Source organism: Carcharodon carcharias, chromosome 32 (assembly GCF_017639515.1).
Source record: "Carcharodon carcharias isolate sCarCar2 chromosome 32, sCarCar2.pri, whole genome shotgun sequence".
Classification (NCBI taxonomy): Eukaryota; Metazoa; Chordata; class Chondrichthyes; order Lamniformes; family Lamnidae; genus Carcharodon; species Carcharodon carcharias.
The window spans coordinates 24,409,808-24,431,408 of record NC_054498.1 but is presented as its reverse complement, the minus strand read 5'-3'; the positions used below and the strand labels follow the sequence as shown (position 1 = coordinate 24,431,408).

The window sequence follows — 21,601 nt, the reverse complement described above, 5'->3', positions numbered from 1 at the left end:
GCAGAGTGCAAGTTGCCCAAGCACACTTTAGTTCGTTTAAATGGAGGCTGTTCAAAAGGAGTAAAACTTGTTGCTTCCTAAGGCCACTGGGGCAGCTCTGGGCCTGGAAACCTGGCAGCCACTCATTGGCCAGGCAACAAAGCTGCCGGAGAAGGGTGGCAAGGGGAGGGTCCCTTTAAATCTCCCATCGGGCGGCGCGCTGCTGGTTTTTTCCCGCCCCTTCCGGTTCGCTCAGCTTCCGGCCTAGTCAGAGCTCCTGGTTTGCCCCGAGCTTCCACTTCCGGTGGCGGTTGGGGTGGCGCGAGAGGGCTCCAGGCGTTAACATTTATTTAATTTTCCCCCCCCCCCCCCCACCCCCCTCCCCCGTTAAAAGGAGGCTGACGGACGGACGGCCGGCCGGCGGAAGGCAGGATGATGTCGCTGGATTTTCTTAACGATGTGCGGCGCATGAATAAGCGGCAGGTGGGTCAGGCCCCAAAAACGGCGGGAGCTGCGCCTGGAACCTGAAAATCGCGCTGGGTCCCCGCCCGCCATCCACCCGAACCTCTGCTGCCCCCGCCCGCTCCGGTCTCCTAATTCACACCAAGTCTTACTTCCCTGATCACTGCTTGTGCTTCCCCCCCCCCACACTGACTCCTGGTTAACGAATTGCATTTATATATCGCCTTTCACCACCACCGGATCCCCCAAAACTATTTACAGCCGATAATAATGTTTTTGAACTGCGGCGAGGTCTGGCTGTTAAAGTTCTCGTCCTTGTTTTCCAGCCCCTCACGGCCTCGTCCCTCCCTATCTCTGGAATCTCCTCCAGCCCCACAACCCTCTGAGATATTTGCACTCCTCCAATTCTGGACTCTCGTGCACCCGCCCGCCCCAGTTTTGATCCTTGCACCATTGGTGAGCGTGCCTTCAGTTGCCTGGACCCCAAGCCTTGGAAATCCCTCCCTAACCCTCTCCGCCTCGCTATTTTGCTTCCTCCACCAAGATGCTTGACCAAACCTGATCTTTTATCTCCTTATGGGAGTTGGAGTCATACTTTGTTTTAGAATGCTCCTGGGAAGTGCCTTGGGGACGTTTCATTATGTTAAAGGTGCTACATAAATGCATGTTGTTATTGCTCCTGCCCCCTCCAGCCCATTCCATGTAACTAACCTCAAACTGTCCTCCGTATGTTGTCCTATTCCAGCCTGTAGTGAATCACTTCTTCTGATGATGTTTTCTCCTCTGTAATGTAATTGTCTTTATGTTGAAGAGAAAAATTAACCTGAATGACTCGATTTGGATTGAGCATTGAGAGCCTGATGATGCTTTTGAGAAGAGCTGGTTGATCCCATATGGAATGCTGAAAGCCTTGTAGAAGTTGTGTAGGAGAGAGTCACTTTTAACACAATGCTCCCTCATTGGGTGGAGAAACAGGAAGATGCCTGCTTACATTTGGGAACATTTTTTTTGCTGCTAGTTGACTAAAATAGGATCCATTCCTTTGGGAAGTGAGTAGCTTTTGTTGCAAAACTAATGTGAAAGTTCTTTTAGGAATGAACTTATCATGTTCTTGTCAAAGTGGTGAAGTTTGAAGATCAGTGCAAAACTAGATTTCATTGTCATAGATTCCAAGTATTCCTTTGACCATCATGGATTAGCTGGGTTGTGTGGCCCCTTTGGCTGTCAGATGTCAAATGCAAGATTTATTAGAAGAACTTTTCTTTTTACTGACATGTCTCACGGTTAATGTTCCAATACTCTCTTTCCCACCATACTCTATCAGTAAAGCTTGAATATGTTGCTGTGTAAATTCAAAAGGGGACAAGTGTAATTTGATGTACAGCATTGCTGATTATCACATCCTTACCATGCACAATTATTTTTAATTTATTCTTTCATGGGATATGGGTATCGTTGGCTAGACAATAAATACTGGCCCAGCCAGCGAAGCCCACATCCCATGAATTAATTTTAAAAAATTATTGCCCATTTCTAATTGCCCTTGAGAAGGTGGTGGTGAGCTGTCTTCTTGAACGACTACAGTCCACGTGGTGTGGATACACCCACAGTGCAGTTAGGAAGGGAGTTCAGGATTTTGACCCAGCGATAATGAAGGAACAGTGATATATTTCCAAGTCAAGATGGTGAGTGGCTTGGAGGGGAACTTCCAGGTGGTGGCGTTCCCATGCATCTTCTGCCCTTGTGGTAGAGGTTGCAGGTTTGGAAGGTGCTGTTGAAGGAGCCTTGGTAAATTGCTGTAGTGCATCTTGTAGGTGGTACACACTGCTGCCACTGTGTGTTGGTGCTGGATGGGGGTGCCAATCAAGCAGGCTGCTTTGTCCTGGATGATGTCAAGCTTCTTGAGTGTTGTTGGAGCTGCACTCATCCAGGCAAGTGGGGAGTATTACATTACACTCCTGACTTGTGCCTGATAGATGGTGAACAGGCTTTGGGGAGTCAGCGAATGAGTTACTTGCTGCAGAATTCCCAGCCTTTGACCTGCTACTGTAGCCACAGTATTGATATGGCTATCCAGTTCAAATCTGATCAGGAATACAGAAGCCGACCTTATTCCCCCCGGCTGCTGGTTACGCTTTCTATTGGATATGTTTTTCCCTGCAGAGGTTGATCTCTTGTCATCTGGTTCCTGGAGAGTCACTGCTCAGGTGGACCTTTGTTTCAATGTGCTCCTTCAAAAGGCCACTGTCTGAATATTCCTTGTTTGGAGGTGGAAATTGGCACAAGAGCATTTTGAGAACTGTTCAGCTAATTTGTTGAGAAAGGTCCCTGTTGGTTAACAGCTATCTAAATCCCTCTATGATGGCCTTAAAGAGTACTAGGGAATAAACACAGGAATAGTTGACATTTTAATAAAAATACTTATTTGTATAAGTGACAGCTGCTTTTTAAATTTGTTCTTTTGGTGTGAGTGAAACTGCCACACTTTTTGCCTATTGCTAGTTGAGGAGAAGATGGCCGGCGATTGCTTTGATTTGCAACTAATTGTCTTAGGGCACAATTTAGGGTTCTAAGCCAACCTTTTCATGTGGACTGAAGCCACGTGCCAGGCTGAGTTAGGATGTCATGTTCCCTCCTTCCCTGAATTAATGAAGAAGATTAGTCTTTACAAAAAATCAACTGCTTTATGACATTTCTTTCCTGCTGGTGCATAAGCTAAACGTTTACACATTGGGACAGATTTTGATATATATAAAGTGAGGCCAACAGCTTTCTCATTATTTGTGTGAAAACTGGACTGCAGCTTTTGATGAGTGCACAGGTGCTGTTGAACGCAAATCCAGAAGTTGCTGCCCCTGATGTGCTGCTTCTCCATTAGCTGCGTAAAAATCGCACCTTCCTTTCTGGCTCTCCATTAATATGTAAGTAATGGTGTAAAGTTCCTGTCCTGACACCATGGATGTGGATTAAACTCACCATGCATAGTTAAATCAAGGCATTCAGTCTAAACACCCTTTTAACAGCACAATAAGTATTAATTGCTGAAAACAGCGTCTCTGGTACTGGAAATTAACATTGTCGTCTGAATCCTTCAGTTTATAATTATCATTGGAGATTTATAAAACTTTTTCCTTGTCTCTCTCCTTTCTCTCAATCCAGACTGTCTTTCACTCTCTGTATCTGACATTGAAGCTTGATTTTATCCCGTAGACTTCAGGGATAGAGTCTGCACTGTTCGTTAATATTTCTTCAATCTGACTGGTCAAAGAGATGCACAGTTGCTTGCACTGGTTACACCACTGATTACACAGGTTTCCCAGATGCCCTGTAGAGGGAATATGCCATTCAGATGTTCCGCTGACAACATGTTGCCAAGCAAACACCCATAGAATTCTACAAGCAATTGCCCATTAAGCGACAGCTGGTTTGCTTGCTCACATAAAATCCAGCATATCGTTTCTTTTTGACTCTCCTTTGACTGGGCTATTTTAAACGTCACCCTTGCTTGCTGACTCTGAGAGTTTGGTCTGTATGTTATCCTGCCCCACGTTCCTAGCCTGGGATGCAGTCTCTCCCTTTGATCTGTCATTTGTCTTGCCTTCGGTAGTACAGAAAAAAAGAGACAAACTATCGAAGCTTTTTGTCTTGCGTTCATTAGAATAACTCGCTGTTGGATCCCTTGTGAGCCATCTCAATGAGTGCAAGACAAAAACTTCAATATTGTTGAAGGAAGCGAGAGACTGTTCCTGCTGTTGCAACATAACAAAAGACAATCCCAAGTTTCTCATGATATAGGCTGATTCACACATTAGTAAGTGTATTTGGACACCAGCTTGCTGTGCCATGTGGGCTTATGGCCGAATCATCAAATTATCCATCTGGGAAAAGTGCAAAATTCTGGAGGCAAAGCGAGACATGGGGAGAAAGTAAAGGAATGAGACATTGCTGAGTTTTGTCCAGTACAAACTGAAGATTGCAACTGGGGGAGTCCAGGATCAGCTGTTTGTTTCCAGTAAGGCTTTGCTCGACACACACCAAGACTTTTTAAATGTTCATATCAGTTAAGTGTCTAACTTTAAGAAATGAAGATCATATTTTGTAAGGCTTTATTTTGGGTTGTTACCTGCATCTAATTCAAAACACTCAATTTGATTCAGGTTTTTCCATTATTAATATTTTCATCTGTATAAAACGTGTAGTGTATGGTGCTACTCTCATTTACTCGCACTCCATCAGCTGGATCACTGTATCATAATGTTCGGTTTTCTTGCTAAGATGTGGATAGGCAGTTTTCACAAGTGGACTGGACTGAGAGGTGAAAGTTGAGTAAGGGGTTAATGATGATGTTCACTGGGGATGTGAGACCAATGCAGCTAAATTGAAGTTTTGCTCTGCACGATGCGTTATTAAAACTTCTGTGAAATGTACAGTCATTACAGAAATATTGACACGTATTTAATCAAATGGTTCTTGTTTCAGTTGTACTATCAGGTGTTGAATTTTGGTATGATTGTGTCTTCTGCCCTGATGATCTGGAAAGGATTGATGGTTCTGACGGGAAGTGAAAGTCCAATTGTAGTTGTACTCAGGTAAGTGATAAATAGATTGTTCTCTTATTCAGGTACGAATTTTCAGTGACTCTTCAGATCCCCAGATTTGTTAAAGGGCTGGTCATCTTAATTCCCACCATCACTGCTCGACATGAGTTGTGTGACATTTATCACTGTTTTGTGAGCAGCCTCTTCTAAAGGCTGGAACTGCAGCTGAAAGTCTACAGCATCCACATATCATAACTTCTGCTTCATTCTTCATGGACAATAGATCCTGCCTGGGTAGCAGGAGCACATAGATAGAAATTCTCACTAAATATATTAAATGTAAGGACCTAGGTGTACTGGTAGACGAATTGCAGAAAGTTAGTGTGCAGATACAGCAAGTGATTAGGAAGGCAAATTAAATATTGTTTATTGCAAGGGGAATGGAATGTAAAAGTAGGGATATTTTGCTACAGGAATACAGGGTATTGGTGAGTCTACATCTAGACTACTGTATACAGCTTTGGTCTCCTCATTTAAGAAAGGATACAATTTCATGAGAAGCAGTTCAGAGAAGGTTCGCTCGACTGATTCCTGGGATGAGGCCGTTATCCTATGAGGAAAGGTAGAACAAGTTGGACCTTTATCCATTGGAGTTTAGAAGATTGCGAGGTGATCTGATGGAAACATATAAGATCTTGAGGGGACTTGACAGGGTGGATGGGGAGAGGATGTTTCCCCTTGTGGGACAGACAGGGGACATAGTTTAGAAATAAGGGGCCTCCCATTCAAGACAGAGATGAGGAGAAATTTTTTTTCTCTGAAGGTCGTGAGTCTGAGCAGCTCTCTTCCCAGACACCAGTGGAGTCTGAGCCATTGAATATTTTTTAAGGCTGAGTTAGATAGATTCTTGATTGACAAGAGAGTTAAATGGTATAGAGGTTCGACAGGAAAGTGGAATTGAGGCCACAATCAGATCAACCATGATCTTATTGAATGGTGGAGCGGGCTCGAGGGGCCAACTGGCCTACTCCTCCCAATTCATATGTTTTTTCTTTAAGAACAAAATACTGCAGGTGCTGGAAATAGGAAGCAAAAACGGAAATGCTGCAAATGCTCAGTAGGACAGGGAGTATCTGTGGAGAAGGAGCAACAGTTAATGTTTCAGGTTGCTGAGCGAAGATCATCGATGTGAAATGCTGACTTTGTTTCTCTCCCTACAGATGTTTTCTGATTTGCTGTATTTCCAGCACTTTTAGTTATTACATATATTTGACTCAGCCAGTAAACTGTTTAAATGGATAAAGTGTTATTTATGTGTTTCTAGTAAGTGGACAGAATTGAAGGATCGGTCAGATTTGAATAAATCACATTCTAATTAACTCAAAGTGAACCCTAAAACATTATTTGAAAACAGACTGACAAATGGATTGTAGACTAATGGATTTGCTCATCGTAACCCACTGACATCTACTGGAGACTATCAGCTGTCTGGTGAGGGTAAGGTTGGCAGTGATGGATCATTTGAGGAATTAGCCCACTGGTCTGGCACCAGGAAACTGTTAACACTGATGGAATGTTAATCACAACAGGGCTGGAAAGGAGCTGTGGGATCTTTACTCTGTGAAATGCCCCTCTCTGCTGGAAAAAGATCAGACTGACACTGATATATCACTCTTATTACAGTGGGAGTATGGAACCTGCTTTCCACAGAGGTGATCTTCTCTTCCTGACCAACCGTGTAGAAGATCCCATCCGAGTTGGCGAAATTGTGGTTTTCCGAATTGAAGGACGAGAAATTCCAATAGTACACAGAGTGCTGAAAATTCATGAGAAGTATGTGCTTCTAATCCATGAATTCTGGTGATTTGTAAACTGAAAATCATGGTTTAAGGTGTTGTCTTGCTTGAGTTAATGCCTCTTGACAGCTTGGTGCACTGCACAGCAGAATGTAGAATTTTAGGTGTAACTTTTTTCATTGCTCCCCAAATTTCTCTGTAGGGTGATTTTTCATAGGCACAATGCTCAATTAGTGGTCCTTTTAAAATCCCATTCTCATCTTGTCCTCCTTCCACATCCCACGAGGGATAAGGTAAGAGGTACTGACCTGTTCTGCCACCAAGTAGACTGTGGCTCTGGGAAAATGAAAGTGGGATGAAGGAACTCTTAAAACTGAAGAAACAAATGCAGCTTTGGAACTGCATGCACACCTAGGAGTTTGGTGAGTGGGGGAGTTTAAAGTGTTAATCTTGTTCTTGAAAAATCTAATCTAGTCTGTAATTAGCAGTGATTGGAAAGCACTGTGTAAGTAAACTAAGTTTCTTTCTTTCTAACAGCCTTCGGTAAGGTAAACACACTCTGCTGAGAGAGCTGAGTAGTTAATTAGCTCACTGGTTGAATCTGGTTTCTCCAGTTCAGTTCAGTGAGCTTTGGAATTGATTGCATATCTGGGAGTTTGGTGAGTTGGAGAAGGTGGTGTTCCTTTCCTTTTGCTTTTTCCACCTTTCTCCCTGTAGGAATTGGTTTTTACTCTTTCAGGGAAAGGAGTTAGCTGTTTGGTGAGTACCTGGTAAGTGGTTAAGGTCTATTCTAATCCTAAGGTTTAAAATAGTATACGTACTGGTGGTAAAGTTAATACAATGTATAAAAAAGGGCGAGAGGAACTCAGGAAAATTACAATCAACCTTCCAAACCCTCAAATATTACCATCTAGAAGGACAAGGGCAGCAGACACATGGGAACACCACAATCTGGAAGTTCCCCTCCAAGCTACTCACCATCCTGACTTGGAAATATATCACCGTTCCTTCACTGTCACTGGGTCAAAATACTGCAACTCCCTCCCTAACAGCACTGTGGGTGTATCTACACCACATGAACTCCAGCAGTTCAAGAAGGCAGCTCACCAGCACCTCCTCCAGGGCAATTAGGGATGGGCAATAAATGCTGGCATAGCCAGCAACACCCACATCCCATGAATGAATGGGAAAAAAAACAGTTAAGTGGTACTGAAAATTGTTGGGGCTGCAGGCTGACAAGTCCCCAGATCCTGATGGATTTCATCCTAGAGACTTAAAAGAAGTGGCTAGTAAGATAGTTGGTGCTTTGGTTTTAATTTTCCAAATTGCCCTAGATTCAGGGAAGTTTCAATTAGATTGAAAAATGGTGAATTCAACTCTATTATTCAAAAAAGGAGGGAGACAGAAAGCAGGAAACTAGAGGCCGGTTAGCTTAACATCTGTCATAGGCAAAATATTAGAAGCTATTATTAAAGGTGTTATAGCAGGACACTTAGAAAAATTCAGGATAAGCAGGCAGAGTCAACATGGTTTTGTGAAAGGGAAAACACATTTAACTAATTTATTGGAGTTCTTTGAAGAAGTAACAAATGCTGTGGTTAAAGGGAAAATGGTAGATATACTGCGTTTAGATTTCCAGAAGGCATTTGATAAGATGCCACATCAGAGGTTATTGCAAAAAATGTAAGGGGTAACATATTGGTATGGATAAAGTGTTGGCTAGCTAACAGGAAACAAAGGGTAGGCATAAGAAGGTATTTTTCTGATTGGCAAGATACAAGTGGTGTGGCACAGGGATCGGTGCTGGGGCCACAACTTTATACAATTTATGGGCAAAGACCTGGCAAATGGAGTATAATTTGGGAAAATGTGAAATTGTCTGTTTTGGAAGGAAAAATGAAAAAGAAGCATATTATCTAAATGGTGAGAGATTGCAGAGTTCTGGGATTCAGAGGGATCGGGATGTCCTAGTGCATGAAGTACTAAGCTAATACCAAGAATGGGCAGGTTGCCTTCTGGGGAAAGGTTGGACAGGCATTGAGCTGCATTGGAACTCGAGCAGGGTGGGAGAAAGGTAGAGAATTAAAATGACAAGCGAATGGAAGCTTGGCATCATGCTTGCAGACTGAACAAAAGTATTTTGTAGTGGTATCTCAATCTGTGTTTGGTCTCACCAATGTAGTGAACACATTGTGAGCAGTGAATATAGTAATAAGTTGAGAGAAGTACAAGTAAATTGCTGTTGCACTTGGCAGGAGTGTTTGGGGCCTTTGAAAGTGGGAAGGAAGGAGGTAGAAGGGCAGGTGCTGCATCTTCTGCACTTCGAAAGGTGCCATAGGGGTGGGAGGGAAGTCACAGAGGGGACAGTCCTTTTGGAGTGCTGAAAGAATGAGGAGAGCGTACAGTGATATCCCGCTTGATGTGGCAGAAGGATCCATTGATGTGGAGGAGGATCCATTGAAAAGAGGCTGATGGTGTGGAAAGTGAGGACAGGGGAATCCTATTGTGGCTCTGGGAGGGAGAGGAAAGGGTGATTGCAGAAGTGTGGGTAAGGAGATGGATACTGTGGAGGGCCCTGCAAACCATGGCGCAATATTAAAAGCACTTGGATGGAAGGTTCCACCATCCAAACAGATGTGACAGAGACTGAGAAACTGGGAGAATGGAATAGAGGAAGCACAGCGTGAGGAAGTGTAGTCAGGGCAGCAGTGGGAGTGAGTGGGCTTAAAGTGAATATTAGTTGATAGCCTATCACCAGAAATGGAGATAGAGAAGTAGAGGAAAGGAAGAGTCTGAGGTGAGAGGTGGAAGTTGAAAGCAAAGCCAATTAAATTTTCCAGTTCAGGGTGAGTACAGGAAACAGCACAGGTACAGTCATCAATTCACCAGAAAAGAAAGGCCAGGAAGATGTGCCTCAGTAAGATTGGAACAAGGAATGTTCCATATAACTCTCAAAAAGGCCAACCTAGCTAGGATCCATGCAGCTACCCATAGTGACACCTTTTGTTTGGAGGAAGTGAATAGAGTTAAAGAAGAAGTGGTTCAATGTGAGAACAAGTGGAGGAGGGTGGTGGTGGATGGAGATTGGTTGGGCCTCTGTTCAAGGAAGAAGCGGAGAAGCTTCAGACTATCCTGCTGAGGGATGGAGGTGCAGAGGATTTCGATGTCCATAATGAATAGGAGATGGTTACGACCAGGAAACTGTTGAAGTGACAAAAGGCTAGGGAAGAGTCACAGATGCGGGTGGGAAAGGACTGGATATGAGAAGAAAGAAATTAGCTGAGATAGGAAGAAATCAGTTCAGTCACACAGGAACAGATAAGAATCTGTATACGTATAAAGATTTTAGCTGCACAGCATCTATGAAAGTTGAGTGTATATTGTGGGAATGGCCACTCATCCTGGAAATGGACCAACTTCACTATATTAATTAGTTGATGTTTTCCACTGGAGCCTCTTCAGCTAAAATCACGGGGGCAGCTTTTCTGTGCTTCAGCAGTTTAGTGTCTCTGGGCTACTTGCTGAAGTAAACAAAAATTAAAAGTTTTCATAAAACATCTCTTGTATCCTTTTTATTAACCTTCCCTATCTCCGTAACCACCTCTATATAGTACTCTGACCCTCTTGAGATCTCTGTGTTCCTCCAAGTCTGGCCTCTCTCATGTCATTGATTTCCATTGCCCCACCATTGGCAGCCATGCTTCAGCTACCAAGGCTCTAAGCTCTGGCATGACTTCCCTGAATCTCTTTGCCTCCTTTGTTCTCTCTCCTCTTTTACGATGTTCTTTAAAACTGACCCAGTCCCAATATCTCTTTTGTAATTTGGAGTAAGTTTTTTTTGATAATGCTCTTGTGGAGCACCTTGGGACTTTATTCTGTTAAAAGTGCTATGTAAGTGTAAGCTCTTTGGACTAACTGGCCAACTTAAAATTTCTGTTTCATACATCACACTCCTAGGTTTTTGCAGATTGTGAAAACCATGTGACAACTCATTCTCCTGTTCTAGGGAAAATGGAGACATCAAGTTCCTGACGAAAGGTGACAACAATGCTGTTGATGACCGAGGCCTGTACAAACAGGGACAACACTGGCTAGAGAAGAAAGATGTGGTGGGACGGGCACGTGGGTGAGTTGCAGATTTGTAGTATATGATCTGCGAGTCGATTGCTGTGCCCAAATGGAGAAACTTTTTCTAAATTATAAGGGAAAATGGAAATGGCTGTTCCACAATTGTGCTTATGTTGAAAATTTATAATGGGGAGGGCATGGGAAAGGGTTGTTAATTTTATGCTGAAGCTGTAACACAAGTCAAGTATGATCTCTTCCAAAGGAAGCAATTTTGGCAGTTAGGAGAAAAGATAATTCAGGTCAAATGGCTTTAAGAACATGGATGATTCTCAGGTTCTGCCACTTATTTCTGGTTGATGCGAAGGGTCATTCCCCTGATCAAAGAAAGGGAAAGACTTGATTTATATAGCACCTTTCATGATCACTGGATTTCCCAAAGCACTTTACAGCCAATGAAATACTTTTGTGCAGTCACTGTTGTAGGAAACAAGGTAGCTAATTTGCACAAAGCAAGTCCCACAAAGAGCAATGTGATAATGATCAGGCAGCCTGCCCTTTTGGTTATGTGGTGGGGTCAGAACATGGAGGGATTTGAAAATAAGGTTTAGAATTTTGGAATTGAGGCATTGTTCAACTGGGAGCCAGTGAGCACAGCGATGGTGGTTGAATAGCATTTGGTACGAGTAAGGACACAGGCAGCAGAGTTTTGGATGACTTCAATTTATGGAGGATAGAATATGGGAGGCCGGTCAAGTATACGTAAGAATAAAAATGTTGAAGGGTCATGAGGACTCGAAACGTCAACTCTTTTCTTCTCCGCCGATGCTGCCAGACCTGCTGAGTTTTTCCAGGTAATTCTGTTTTTGTGTTGTACATAAGAATAGTCAAGTTTGGAGGTAGCAAAGATGTGGGTGAGGGTTTCAGCAGCAAATGATCTGAAGCAAGGGCAGAGACCGGTGATGCTATGGAGGTGGAAATTGGCAGTCTTAGTGATGGTGTTGTAGTGTGGTTGAAAGCTTACATCAGGGTCAGATATGACACAAAGATTGTGAACATTCTCATTGAGCCTGAGGTAGATGGCAGGGAGAGGGATGGAGTCATTGGTGAGGGAATGCAGTTTGGAGCGGGGACCAAAGACATTGGCTTCAATCTTCCAGTATTTAATTGGAGGAAATTTCTGCTTATCCAGTACTGGATGTTGGAAAAGCAGTCTGACAGTTTAGAGACATTGAAGAGGTTGGGCAAAGCGGTGGTGAGATAGAGCTGGTTGCTGTCAGCATACATGAGGAAATTGATGTGTCTTCGGATGATGTTGCTGAGGGAGAGCATGTAGATGAGTAATAGGATGTGTCCATTGATATATCCTTGGGGTACACAGAGATAACTGTTCGGGAATGCGAAGAGAAACTATTAATGGCAATTCTCTGGCTATGATTAGATGGAGTCAAAAATAGAGTCAGGCAAATGAAACCCCACTCAGCTGGGCAATGGTGGAGAGGCGGTGGAGGAAGATTGTATGATCAGAAGTGTCAGAGGCTGCAGATAGGTCGAGAAGGACAACGATGGATAGTTTACCTTTGTCACAGTCACATAGGATGTCATTAGTGACTTTTAAGGTCCTTTAATTGTTTTGCATCCAGGAGTTGGGTTTTATGTTGTAATGAGGGTTGTGCCATCTTATTGCTAACATTTCATTGTTTACTTTAACAAACCCTAATCATAGATTGCAGTCTAAGTATTGGACTGATGGTGATTGTTCTGCTATTTGAAGAGTTAGACACAAATGAGCTAGCACCTTGTAGTGAGCAAGATAATTCTGTTCAGCCCCAGGCAACATTTCTTTATTACTCTGAGTTCTAATAACAGTTGATGTTCCAGGTCGCTGACCTGTGTTTCTCTCTCCACAGTTGCTGTCTGACCTGATGAGTGTTTCCAGCATTTTATGCTGCTGGTCTCACTTCAAGTTTTGAGCACACAAATCAAGGCTGACACTTCATTGCAGTACTAAGGGAGTATTGCACTGTTTGAGGTGCTGTCTTTCAAATGAGACGTTAAACCCAGGCCCGATCTGCCTTTTCAGCTGGATGTAAAAGATCCCAAGGCAGTATTCCGAACGAGAGCGGAGCAATTATCCCCAGTGCCACGGGTATCTATAATCACCATACATGCAACCCTCCAAGATAGCTACACTCCTCTAATTCCGGCCTCCTGAACATCCCTGAATTTAACCACTCCACCATTGATGGCTGTGCTTTCAGCTGCCAAGACCACAAGGTCTGGAATTCTCTCTCTAAACCTCCCCACCTCTACCTTACTTTCCTCCTTTGTGATACTTCTTAAAACCTACCTCTTTGACCAGGCTTTTGGCCAAATGGCCTAACATCTTCATATGCAGCTCAGTGTCATTTTTTTCTAATGCTTCTGTGAAACAGCTTGGGTCCTTTTCATTACATTAAAGGTGCTATGTAAATATAAGTTGCTGTGAAGACGTGTTGCAATAGCACTGGATTGCAATTCAAATTTAGAAGTGAGATGGAGCTCACCTTACAGAGCCTTCAAAGGTTCCATTGCACGTGATTTAAAAAAAAAACTTGACAGTTGCAGAATATATTTCAATGTGAAACTGTCGATCAACAGTCCAGATTTTTCTGTAATGTCTTTTAACATGCCATTTCACTCCCCCCCCAAACCACTGATGGTTATAAATTGGTCCCCAAACAATAACTGGTTTGAGTGAATATCAAAGGCCATTAATAATGTTTGAACGTTCTGATTATCCATCATGTAACCTTCCAGATTCTTTCTTGTGTTTGGATAGTTCCAGTGAGCCTTCACAACGGATCACTAATGCGCAGACTGACTTTTTTATTGTTACAAAGTTTCGATAGTCACACTTGTGTCGTTGCGCCGGTAACTCGTAAGTAAATCACTTCCCCTTAGGGCAGAAGCCAGCTGACCTTTGACCCTCCAGAGGTTGGCCAATAGGGTTGATAGTTGTCACAGCTAATGTGGGAACATACTTACTCTATCAAAACCCTTCATAATTTTAAAGACCTCTTTAGGTCACCTTTCAGTCTTCCCTTTTCAAGAGCAAAGAGACCCAGGCTGGTCATACTTTCCTGATGGGTATAGCCTACAGTTCTGCTATCGTCTTTGTAAGTTTATTGGCACCTAGAATTGTACACAGTACTCCCAAAAGTGTTGCCTAACCAAGGGTCAGTACAGCTTAGAATTTCAGTTCAGCTCAGACAGCTCAGCTTTCAACTTCTGTCCCTCTGTTGGTGAACCCCAGTGCTTGTTTTTCTTTTGTTAGGGCCTCAGTGATCTGGATTGCTACTTTGATTTGTGCTCTTGGATCCCTTACCTCCTGTATCCCATTTTGATTCTTATTTTCCAAGTAATATGTGACCTAATTTTTCTCATTAAAATATAGTACCTCACACTTATCCATGTTGAAATTCTTTAGCCATATTTTCAAATTTGCCATACTTTGAACATTAGAAATGAGTGGTTTTGGTAAAATATCCAATTAACCAGTACCTTTAAATCAAAGTCTAAGCTCAAATTGATCCATAGAAATAACTAATTAGATGCTAACCGACCCAGAATAATTCTTTGTCAGAGGCCAGTGTATTTGTTCATTAATGATTCAATGTTGCATGATTCAGATTTTTTGATTTTTTTTTCACGAAATTGGCTGTTAATTGGTACAAAGGTGTCTTTGAATTACCTGGAGTACAGCATCAGGGTCAGTTAGAGGCAAATTGATAGACATTTCCTTGGATCAGTTAGAGTTGTGTTTTTTTAAGCCACTGGTCAATTGGACATTCTGTAGTACGAGGGTTTTAAACAAAATCATTTTTGATGTTTAAAGTGTAACACATTTGAAAGTGTAATAAGTACACTGACTTGTAGAGTAAGAGTAACTTTTGAGTTCCTTCACTGTTGCTGGGTCAGAATCCTGGTACTCCCTCCCTGACAGCACTGTGGGTGTACCTACACCACATGGATTGTAGCGGTTCAAGAAGGCAGCTCACCACCACCTGCTCAAGGGCAATTAGGGAAGGACAATAAAAATGCTGTCCTAGCCAGCAACACACACATTCTATGAAAGAATAAAACGGATGTTGTTGTGTTTTGCCTTAAAAATATTTGCATCTTTATCTGACAGGGTGCTGGCTAGAACAACATGACTTGAATGCTGGGCCTCTTTCGCTTTGAATTGAATTGGATCCCTGTGATTCGTATCCGGATCTGGGAAGGGTGCCTTTAACTATGCAGCTTCATGGCAACTGGTGGGAGATGAACTTACTGAATAAGATATATCATGCAAATATAGAGGGGAGCCAGGGATTTAACATTCCTGGCACATGTTCAGTTTCTTTTCAAGAGTTTTTAGGAAAGCACTTTAGATAAAGGTGCTATCCTCCACTGCATTTTCAGCCTTTAAGAAAAGCTGAAATGTTATCTTGAGTCAGGGAGGGAGGTTTATGAACAAAGCTGAGCTGTTGACTGGAGGGTCACTCATCAAATTTCAATCCTGCCTCTTGTAACAGTAACTTGACCGTTCTGCTAAAAAGAAAATTATGAGCACAGAGTGCTTCTGTGCGACACAGGCGGGAGTCGCACTGCTCTTAGCTCTTAACTGTTCAAGCCTGAACCTATATTTTAAAAGCAGCTTAGCAATGGATTTGCGTAGTAAGAAATGCTTTTTCTGACTTTTTCTCCCCTTCCCCCCTCCCCCCAACACACGCACAATGTTTTCTCTATTTAACAACCTTCTTTACATTTTGGTATGTATCTCTGTGGTTTCAGTCGCTGAAATCTTGATGACCAAATGGTGTATGCTGAACTGTTGGAGCATAGTGTCAGGATATGGTGACTTTCTTTTAGCAATGAAAACATAAGCTGCACAAATAACATGGTCTAAATTACAGCAGACTAAGTGTCAAGGCCTTATACTGTAATCAGTCATTTTATTCCTTCACTTGTTCCTACAAATTTGAATTAACTGCAGCTGAGAACAGTAACTTGTACATTCACACTGACCAATGCATCAATAATGTAATTGTGGCTTTAAAAAAACCATATGGATGGTGAACCATAAATTTCGAAGTGCATGCATTACCTATGACTGCAGCAAGCTGCAGAAATCTTGCACCACTTGTTCAAGACCATGATCATAGAATATATTCTTTAGCAACAGACAGTTGCAGAGATGTGGAGTGAGTCTCTGACATGTGTTACATTAACTGCCATGTAACTTGCTTAATGTGATCCTGAAATGTACTTAAATGTCACATTTATCGTTGTGCTCTGATGGCCAGCAGCACTGGCTGCATTGTATGTAATGCAAATGAAGTGGTTTATTGCCACCAGTTGAATGGAGCTTTACCGACCAGCAAGAGGAAGGAGGGGGAACGGGCAGTGCTGCTGACTGCCATTTTGTTTCTCACCTTGGCTGAGTGGGTGCTACCCAAACAGGACGACAGTGCAGATTTTGCATTGTTGGTCTGTGTCAAACCTCCCTGTCCACAGGCAGAGTGTGAAACCTTGCAAACAGTGCTGTGAACCCCAGAGCACTGAACGCAACACACACTCACACACTCACACACACACTCTCACACTCACTCTCACTCTCATTCACTCAATCTCTCACACACACACACACACACACACTCTCTCTCATATACACACACACACACACACTCTCATACACACACAGACACTCTCTCACACACACACAGACACTCTCACACACACTCTCTCTCTCTCACACACACTATCCCTCCTATAATTTAAATGTGACATGACAAATGTTGGATTCTGTGCCTGAGAGGTAAAAGGGTTGCCTAGTATTTTGAGCCCCTAAACCGTTCTGACCTGATTATGTTGTACTTGTATCTGCAGCAGCAAGTGATATCTGTTTTGAAAAACCTCAGTGTTGATTTAACAGGGTGTGTATCCTGTTTGAAATTATCCTCAGTGGTGTTGGGTACCTGATGTCCAAAAGTACCAGTTTAATACTTTAAATAAAAATGTGGGGACTGTTAACAATATTGAGTGGTAAAGTATTCTATATTGTCTAAATGTATGTATGCATGAAATTCAACAGGCATTGAACTGGAAATTGAAGTAGGAAAGCTTAGTGGAAATAAGTTTGGGCATTTGAGAATTTTGAATCACCCCTGATGTATATGTTAATATCTGATAGTTGTTGGATTCCAGAGAGTGCAGAGAATTATCATAAAATAACATTTTAAGCTGCCAGCTACCCATTACTAATGAAATGGAAGAGAATTGCAAAGTAACTACCTGAAACATGTCAAAAAAATCCAGTTTAATGATTATCTTTTACAAGACTACTCTGAAGCGATAGTTTGCAGATTCGTGAGGGTTTAAATTTAGCAAAGTGGCTAACAGCTGAAGCTGCTCATTTTCTAGTTTGCACCTACAGTTTGCAGAGTACTTCCCATATAGGAAAGGTTAGAGAGGATCTGCCGATTTTCTGGTCTGTTTTGTTGACTCCTTTACCCCTTGGAATCCTGTGAATTTAAATAGTGTTGCAGTGCTTGGTCCGAAATTCAATTTTCCAGCCCGTGTTTGTACTTTTCTCAAGCCGCATGTAATTGCAGCAAGATGATGAGCTTTTGATTACATTAACAGTCTCATTAAAATGAAACTGGAACCAGCCGCCTGTTATATACACCCAGATAACTACTTTGGTGCTTGAAGTTGTGTGTGTTTCATATGAATGAGTCATGTTCACACCCAATACTTTCAATCCAAAAGCCATTTGGATCTTTTCTAATTGCATTTAAAGGAATTGTAATTTTCAGGAAATGGAGTAAAGCATCTTAAGATGGTTTATTGGATTAAAGATGCTATATAAACACAAGCTGCTGAGTGTTATGATCTGAGAAATAATAGCTGGTCCCAATTAGTTTAAGATCTAAATTGCTAAAATACTGTCTATGAAGTGGAATTTGGAGTAAAAAGATCTCTTTGGCTGGTAACACATTGTCCATGGTATTCTCTCACATAATTCCCACTCTTTTACCCCTTTCATAACCTCACACTGTCTATCCCAACCCCCTTTCCTAACCCTACACCACCTACCACCCAACCCCCTTTCCTAACCCCACACCATCTACCCCCAAACCCCCTTTCCTAACCCCACACCATCTACCACCCAACCATTTTTGAAAAGGTGATGCAACAGTGAAGGGTTCCCCTGAGAAGAACTATGAAGCAGCCAGTCCCAATTCACCCAACAAGCTCTGTCTGTCCAAGGGCTGGGACGGCAAAATTCCATTCTCAATGATTCCCTTGTCTCCAGACCCAAATGCTGAGCTTGGCCTTGACACTCTGTGTGCAACTTACATGGAAGCTGGACTGGTGCATTAAATCAAAATTGGAGTTGCTTGAAACAAGGGATTAAGTAGAAAATAATGAATGGAGCTACATGTGATACTGAAAACGTAATTTGATCTGATCTGTACTCTGTGCTTCATTAATGGATATGCGGCAGCTCACTCCCTCCACTTATCTCCAGCAGCTGGTTAAAGCAATTGGAGACATTGCAGCCTAAAGTCTTCAGCATGGTGGCAGCAGGACTGGCCAGAATAACTGCTCCTTAACCTCCAGTCACACATTCCCTTCCTCCCACCTTTGTTGCTCCTCCAATCACAGGTTCTGAATCTGGAGGAGCAACAAGAGGGAGAGGGAGGCAACCTGTGATTGGAGTAGTGAGCCGTGGAGAGACAATCTGTGATTGGAGGAGCAGCTCCTCACAAACTCTCCCGCGCTTGCTACTCCAATCAAAATAGACAAGTGTGACCTTTCTTTCAGTATTTTGAATTTTTCAGCCCATCCTTGACTTTTTTGTGGACTATTTGTGAGGTCTTGAGGGCAAATTTTCCACCCCAGCCCTTGTATTTTGAGTCTGCTTACATGGCATTAGTAGAGCTTAACTTACCCAAGAGACCATCCTTCACCTATGAATATAGACAGTGTCATCTCGCTGTTAATTGCAATCATCTCATTCCTAAACATGTACGCCTTTACTCTCCCTTCCCTGGATCAGGAACCTGGAAATAATTTCCCTCCCCCTCACCCCTGCCACCACCTTCAGGTGAGATCAGCCAACTGAGTAAAAACCAAGGATGTGTAAGTGGGACCTTGTGGCCTGGCTCATTTACTCATGGAGGGGTCAAGATTGGATATTTATTCTTGGGACATGGGTGCTGCTGGAAAGGCTGTGTTTAGTTAAAATGATTATAATTGGCATTGTGATACTCTTATTTGATATTACAAGTTGTCTAACCGATTTCAAACATCGTATTTTTCCAGGTTTGTACCTTACATAGGTATAGTGACCATTCTGATGAATGACTATCCAAAATTTAAGGTAATTTTAATTGAATCCTGTTTCGGGGCTAATCTTTTGTGAAACTGTAAATGTTTTGCTTTTACTAATGCATACTGATCTGTTTTGCAGTACGCAGTACTCGTTCTACTGGGACTGTTTGTCCTCGTCCATCGGGAGTGAAGAATGGATGGACTTGGCCCAAGGATATCAGCGGAGTTTCTCCCCTCAAGCCAAATGTTTAAAGTGAAGAAAATGACCAGCAGTCATACAATTCTGCAGCTATTCCCATGGATTTCTGTTGTCTGCCAGATGTTGATTCAGTGTTTTTTTAATGGAGATCAGTACTATAGGAATATTTTTTAGTGACAGACTGAAAAATACCATCTTGAAGATGGAGACTTTCCCATTACTTTTGGTTTCTGAAACTAGACTTTTAACATAATCTGAAGTTGGTCACTCATTTGGTTGGGAAGGAAGGAGCAAAATTAGGTTGGGGGGGGGGTCAGGCAGGAGTTTGAAACCAGGTGGGTCAACATCCTGTTGCAAACTTTAGCTTGGCACTAACTTTGGTTTGCTGCTGCTGTTTCAGTACAAATGCAAATGTGTTTTCCTATGCGTAACGGGTTTGCTGGTATTGAGCAGGGAGCAGATTCCCCCCCCCCCCCCCTACACTTTACCAGCAAATCTAAGTAACATCCAAGTCCCTCAGACTGTTTGGAAACCTCAAATAACTTCTAACCAAAGCATATACAGCAGAGTAAATGACTGGCTGGCGATGAAACCCAAAGACACAACAGAGACAGTGAATGGGCAAGTGGATCTGTCTGGTTAATTATGTGCCAGACCCAAACACAGAGCAAGGCATAGAAACCTACTCTGAAGGAGAACTGATGCTTGCCCAGATTCTCAACCTTTATTACAGACTAAACATTTGAAATGCCAATGTGTATAAATTTGGACAGTAATGTAGATATTAGGTTATATTACATTTTAGACAGGAATCATCTGTTTCCATCTCACCTATGCTATCCCAATCTTTTCATTCACCTTACTTAAATGAAATGAAGGAAGAATATGTGAGTGACCCATTGTATTCGTGACAGATATGTGGGAGTGTTACATACAAATCATATCCTAATCCTGGGACATTAGCGCAATGACCTATGTTTGTCCGTGGAAAGTTTTGGTCAATAAAAAATTGGTGACGACCAGGTGGTCCTGATTGTCAATGACCATTATACCCATCCACAATTTTCTTTTTTTTACATGGGACTATGTACTTAATGCATTTGTTTGTACTGGAATGCTGGCACCTGGACCAGATGAGCCTTTATAGTTGGGAGTTGAAGATGACATTGGTAGGTTATAACCAAAGTAGATTACAGAGACCCACTTCCTCTAAACTCCGGAAGACCCTGTTGTCCAATAAAGATTTACTTCGAAATCCTAATCCTGCTTGTCTTGGTAGTGATCATAAACAAACAATCCCGTCAGTACTTTTCTCAAGTTAACCATTTTGGATATACTCAGCCTGTTCTATTCTAGGTATGTTTAATAGTTTTCCTTATACATTTGGCATTGTATGAAGTGTCTGCTCATCCTTTCTTCATTTGAGACAGTACTTTCTTTCCCCCAATCTTTCCACTATTTGCTTTTGTTGTTTTAAAGCACGAACTAAGTCGAACTTGCCCATTTTTTTCCTCTAAGTGGATTTGGAATACGTTTAAGTGATTGGAATTTTAAAATCGGTAATTTCTAAGGTTTTTTAAAATAGTTTTACCCCATAAGCGATCCCCTGGGAAGCGCACACTTCCACTTTATGGTAGTTCATTTACAGTTAAATAAGCAGCACACTGAAGCTCTATTTGTGTACTGCTATCAGGTTTTTCCAGCACACTGTTCAGGGAGCAGAGCCCCTTGTTTTCATGATGGGCTGGGTCCAATCTGCCTTGTGTGATTATATTGTGGAGTACTCTGGCCCCATAACCAAAGGAATCCCTTTCTGAATTATCTTGTTGGAGGGGTGGGAATTTGGAATGTCAATAAAACAATTTCTATAATTTGCAGCTTTTCTTGTGTATTTATTCATTTTGTTGTGTATGTTAGAAGCCACTAGTATTAAAATGCCGTTTCCCATTTGGTGTTAATAAACTGGCCCTGTTTTCATCCTATTCCCCAACCCCCCCACCATGTTTATCTTAGACCTCTTTAGTGTTCTTCTAAAGATTGCGTGAATGTACCACATGTAATGTGGAAAACTAAAGGCTACAAAGTGCCCTGTGGTGATATCTTGTTAATGTGCAACACTGGTTCTCCTCTATGAAATCTAGTCTCCAATGCAAAGTCTCCATTCATTCATTTCCAGCAGCTGCACTCTTGAACACTCT

General features: G+C 42.2%; 1 protein-coding gene across 1 annotated transcript; it reads left to right on the top strand.

The window, feature by feature from the left end:
• Window positions 1-323: 323 nt before the first annotated feature.
• On the top strand, window positions 324-21,274 carry sec11a (SEC11 homolog A, signal peptidase complex subunit). The gene is made up of 6 exons (XM_041178617.1): window positions 324-462; window positions 4,921-5,030; window positions 6,663-6,812; window positions 10,782-10,901; window positions 19,196-19,253; window positions 19,344-21,274. The coding sequence occupies exons 1-6, from the start codon at window positions 412-414 to the stop codon at window positions 19,392-19,394; spliced, it is 540 nt and encodes a 179-aa protein (XP_041034551.1). The 5' UTR covers window positions 324-411; the 3' UTR covers window positions 19,395-21,274.
• Window positions 21,275-21,601: the final 327 nt, after the last annotated feature.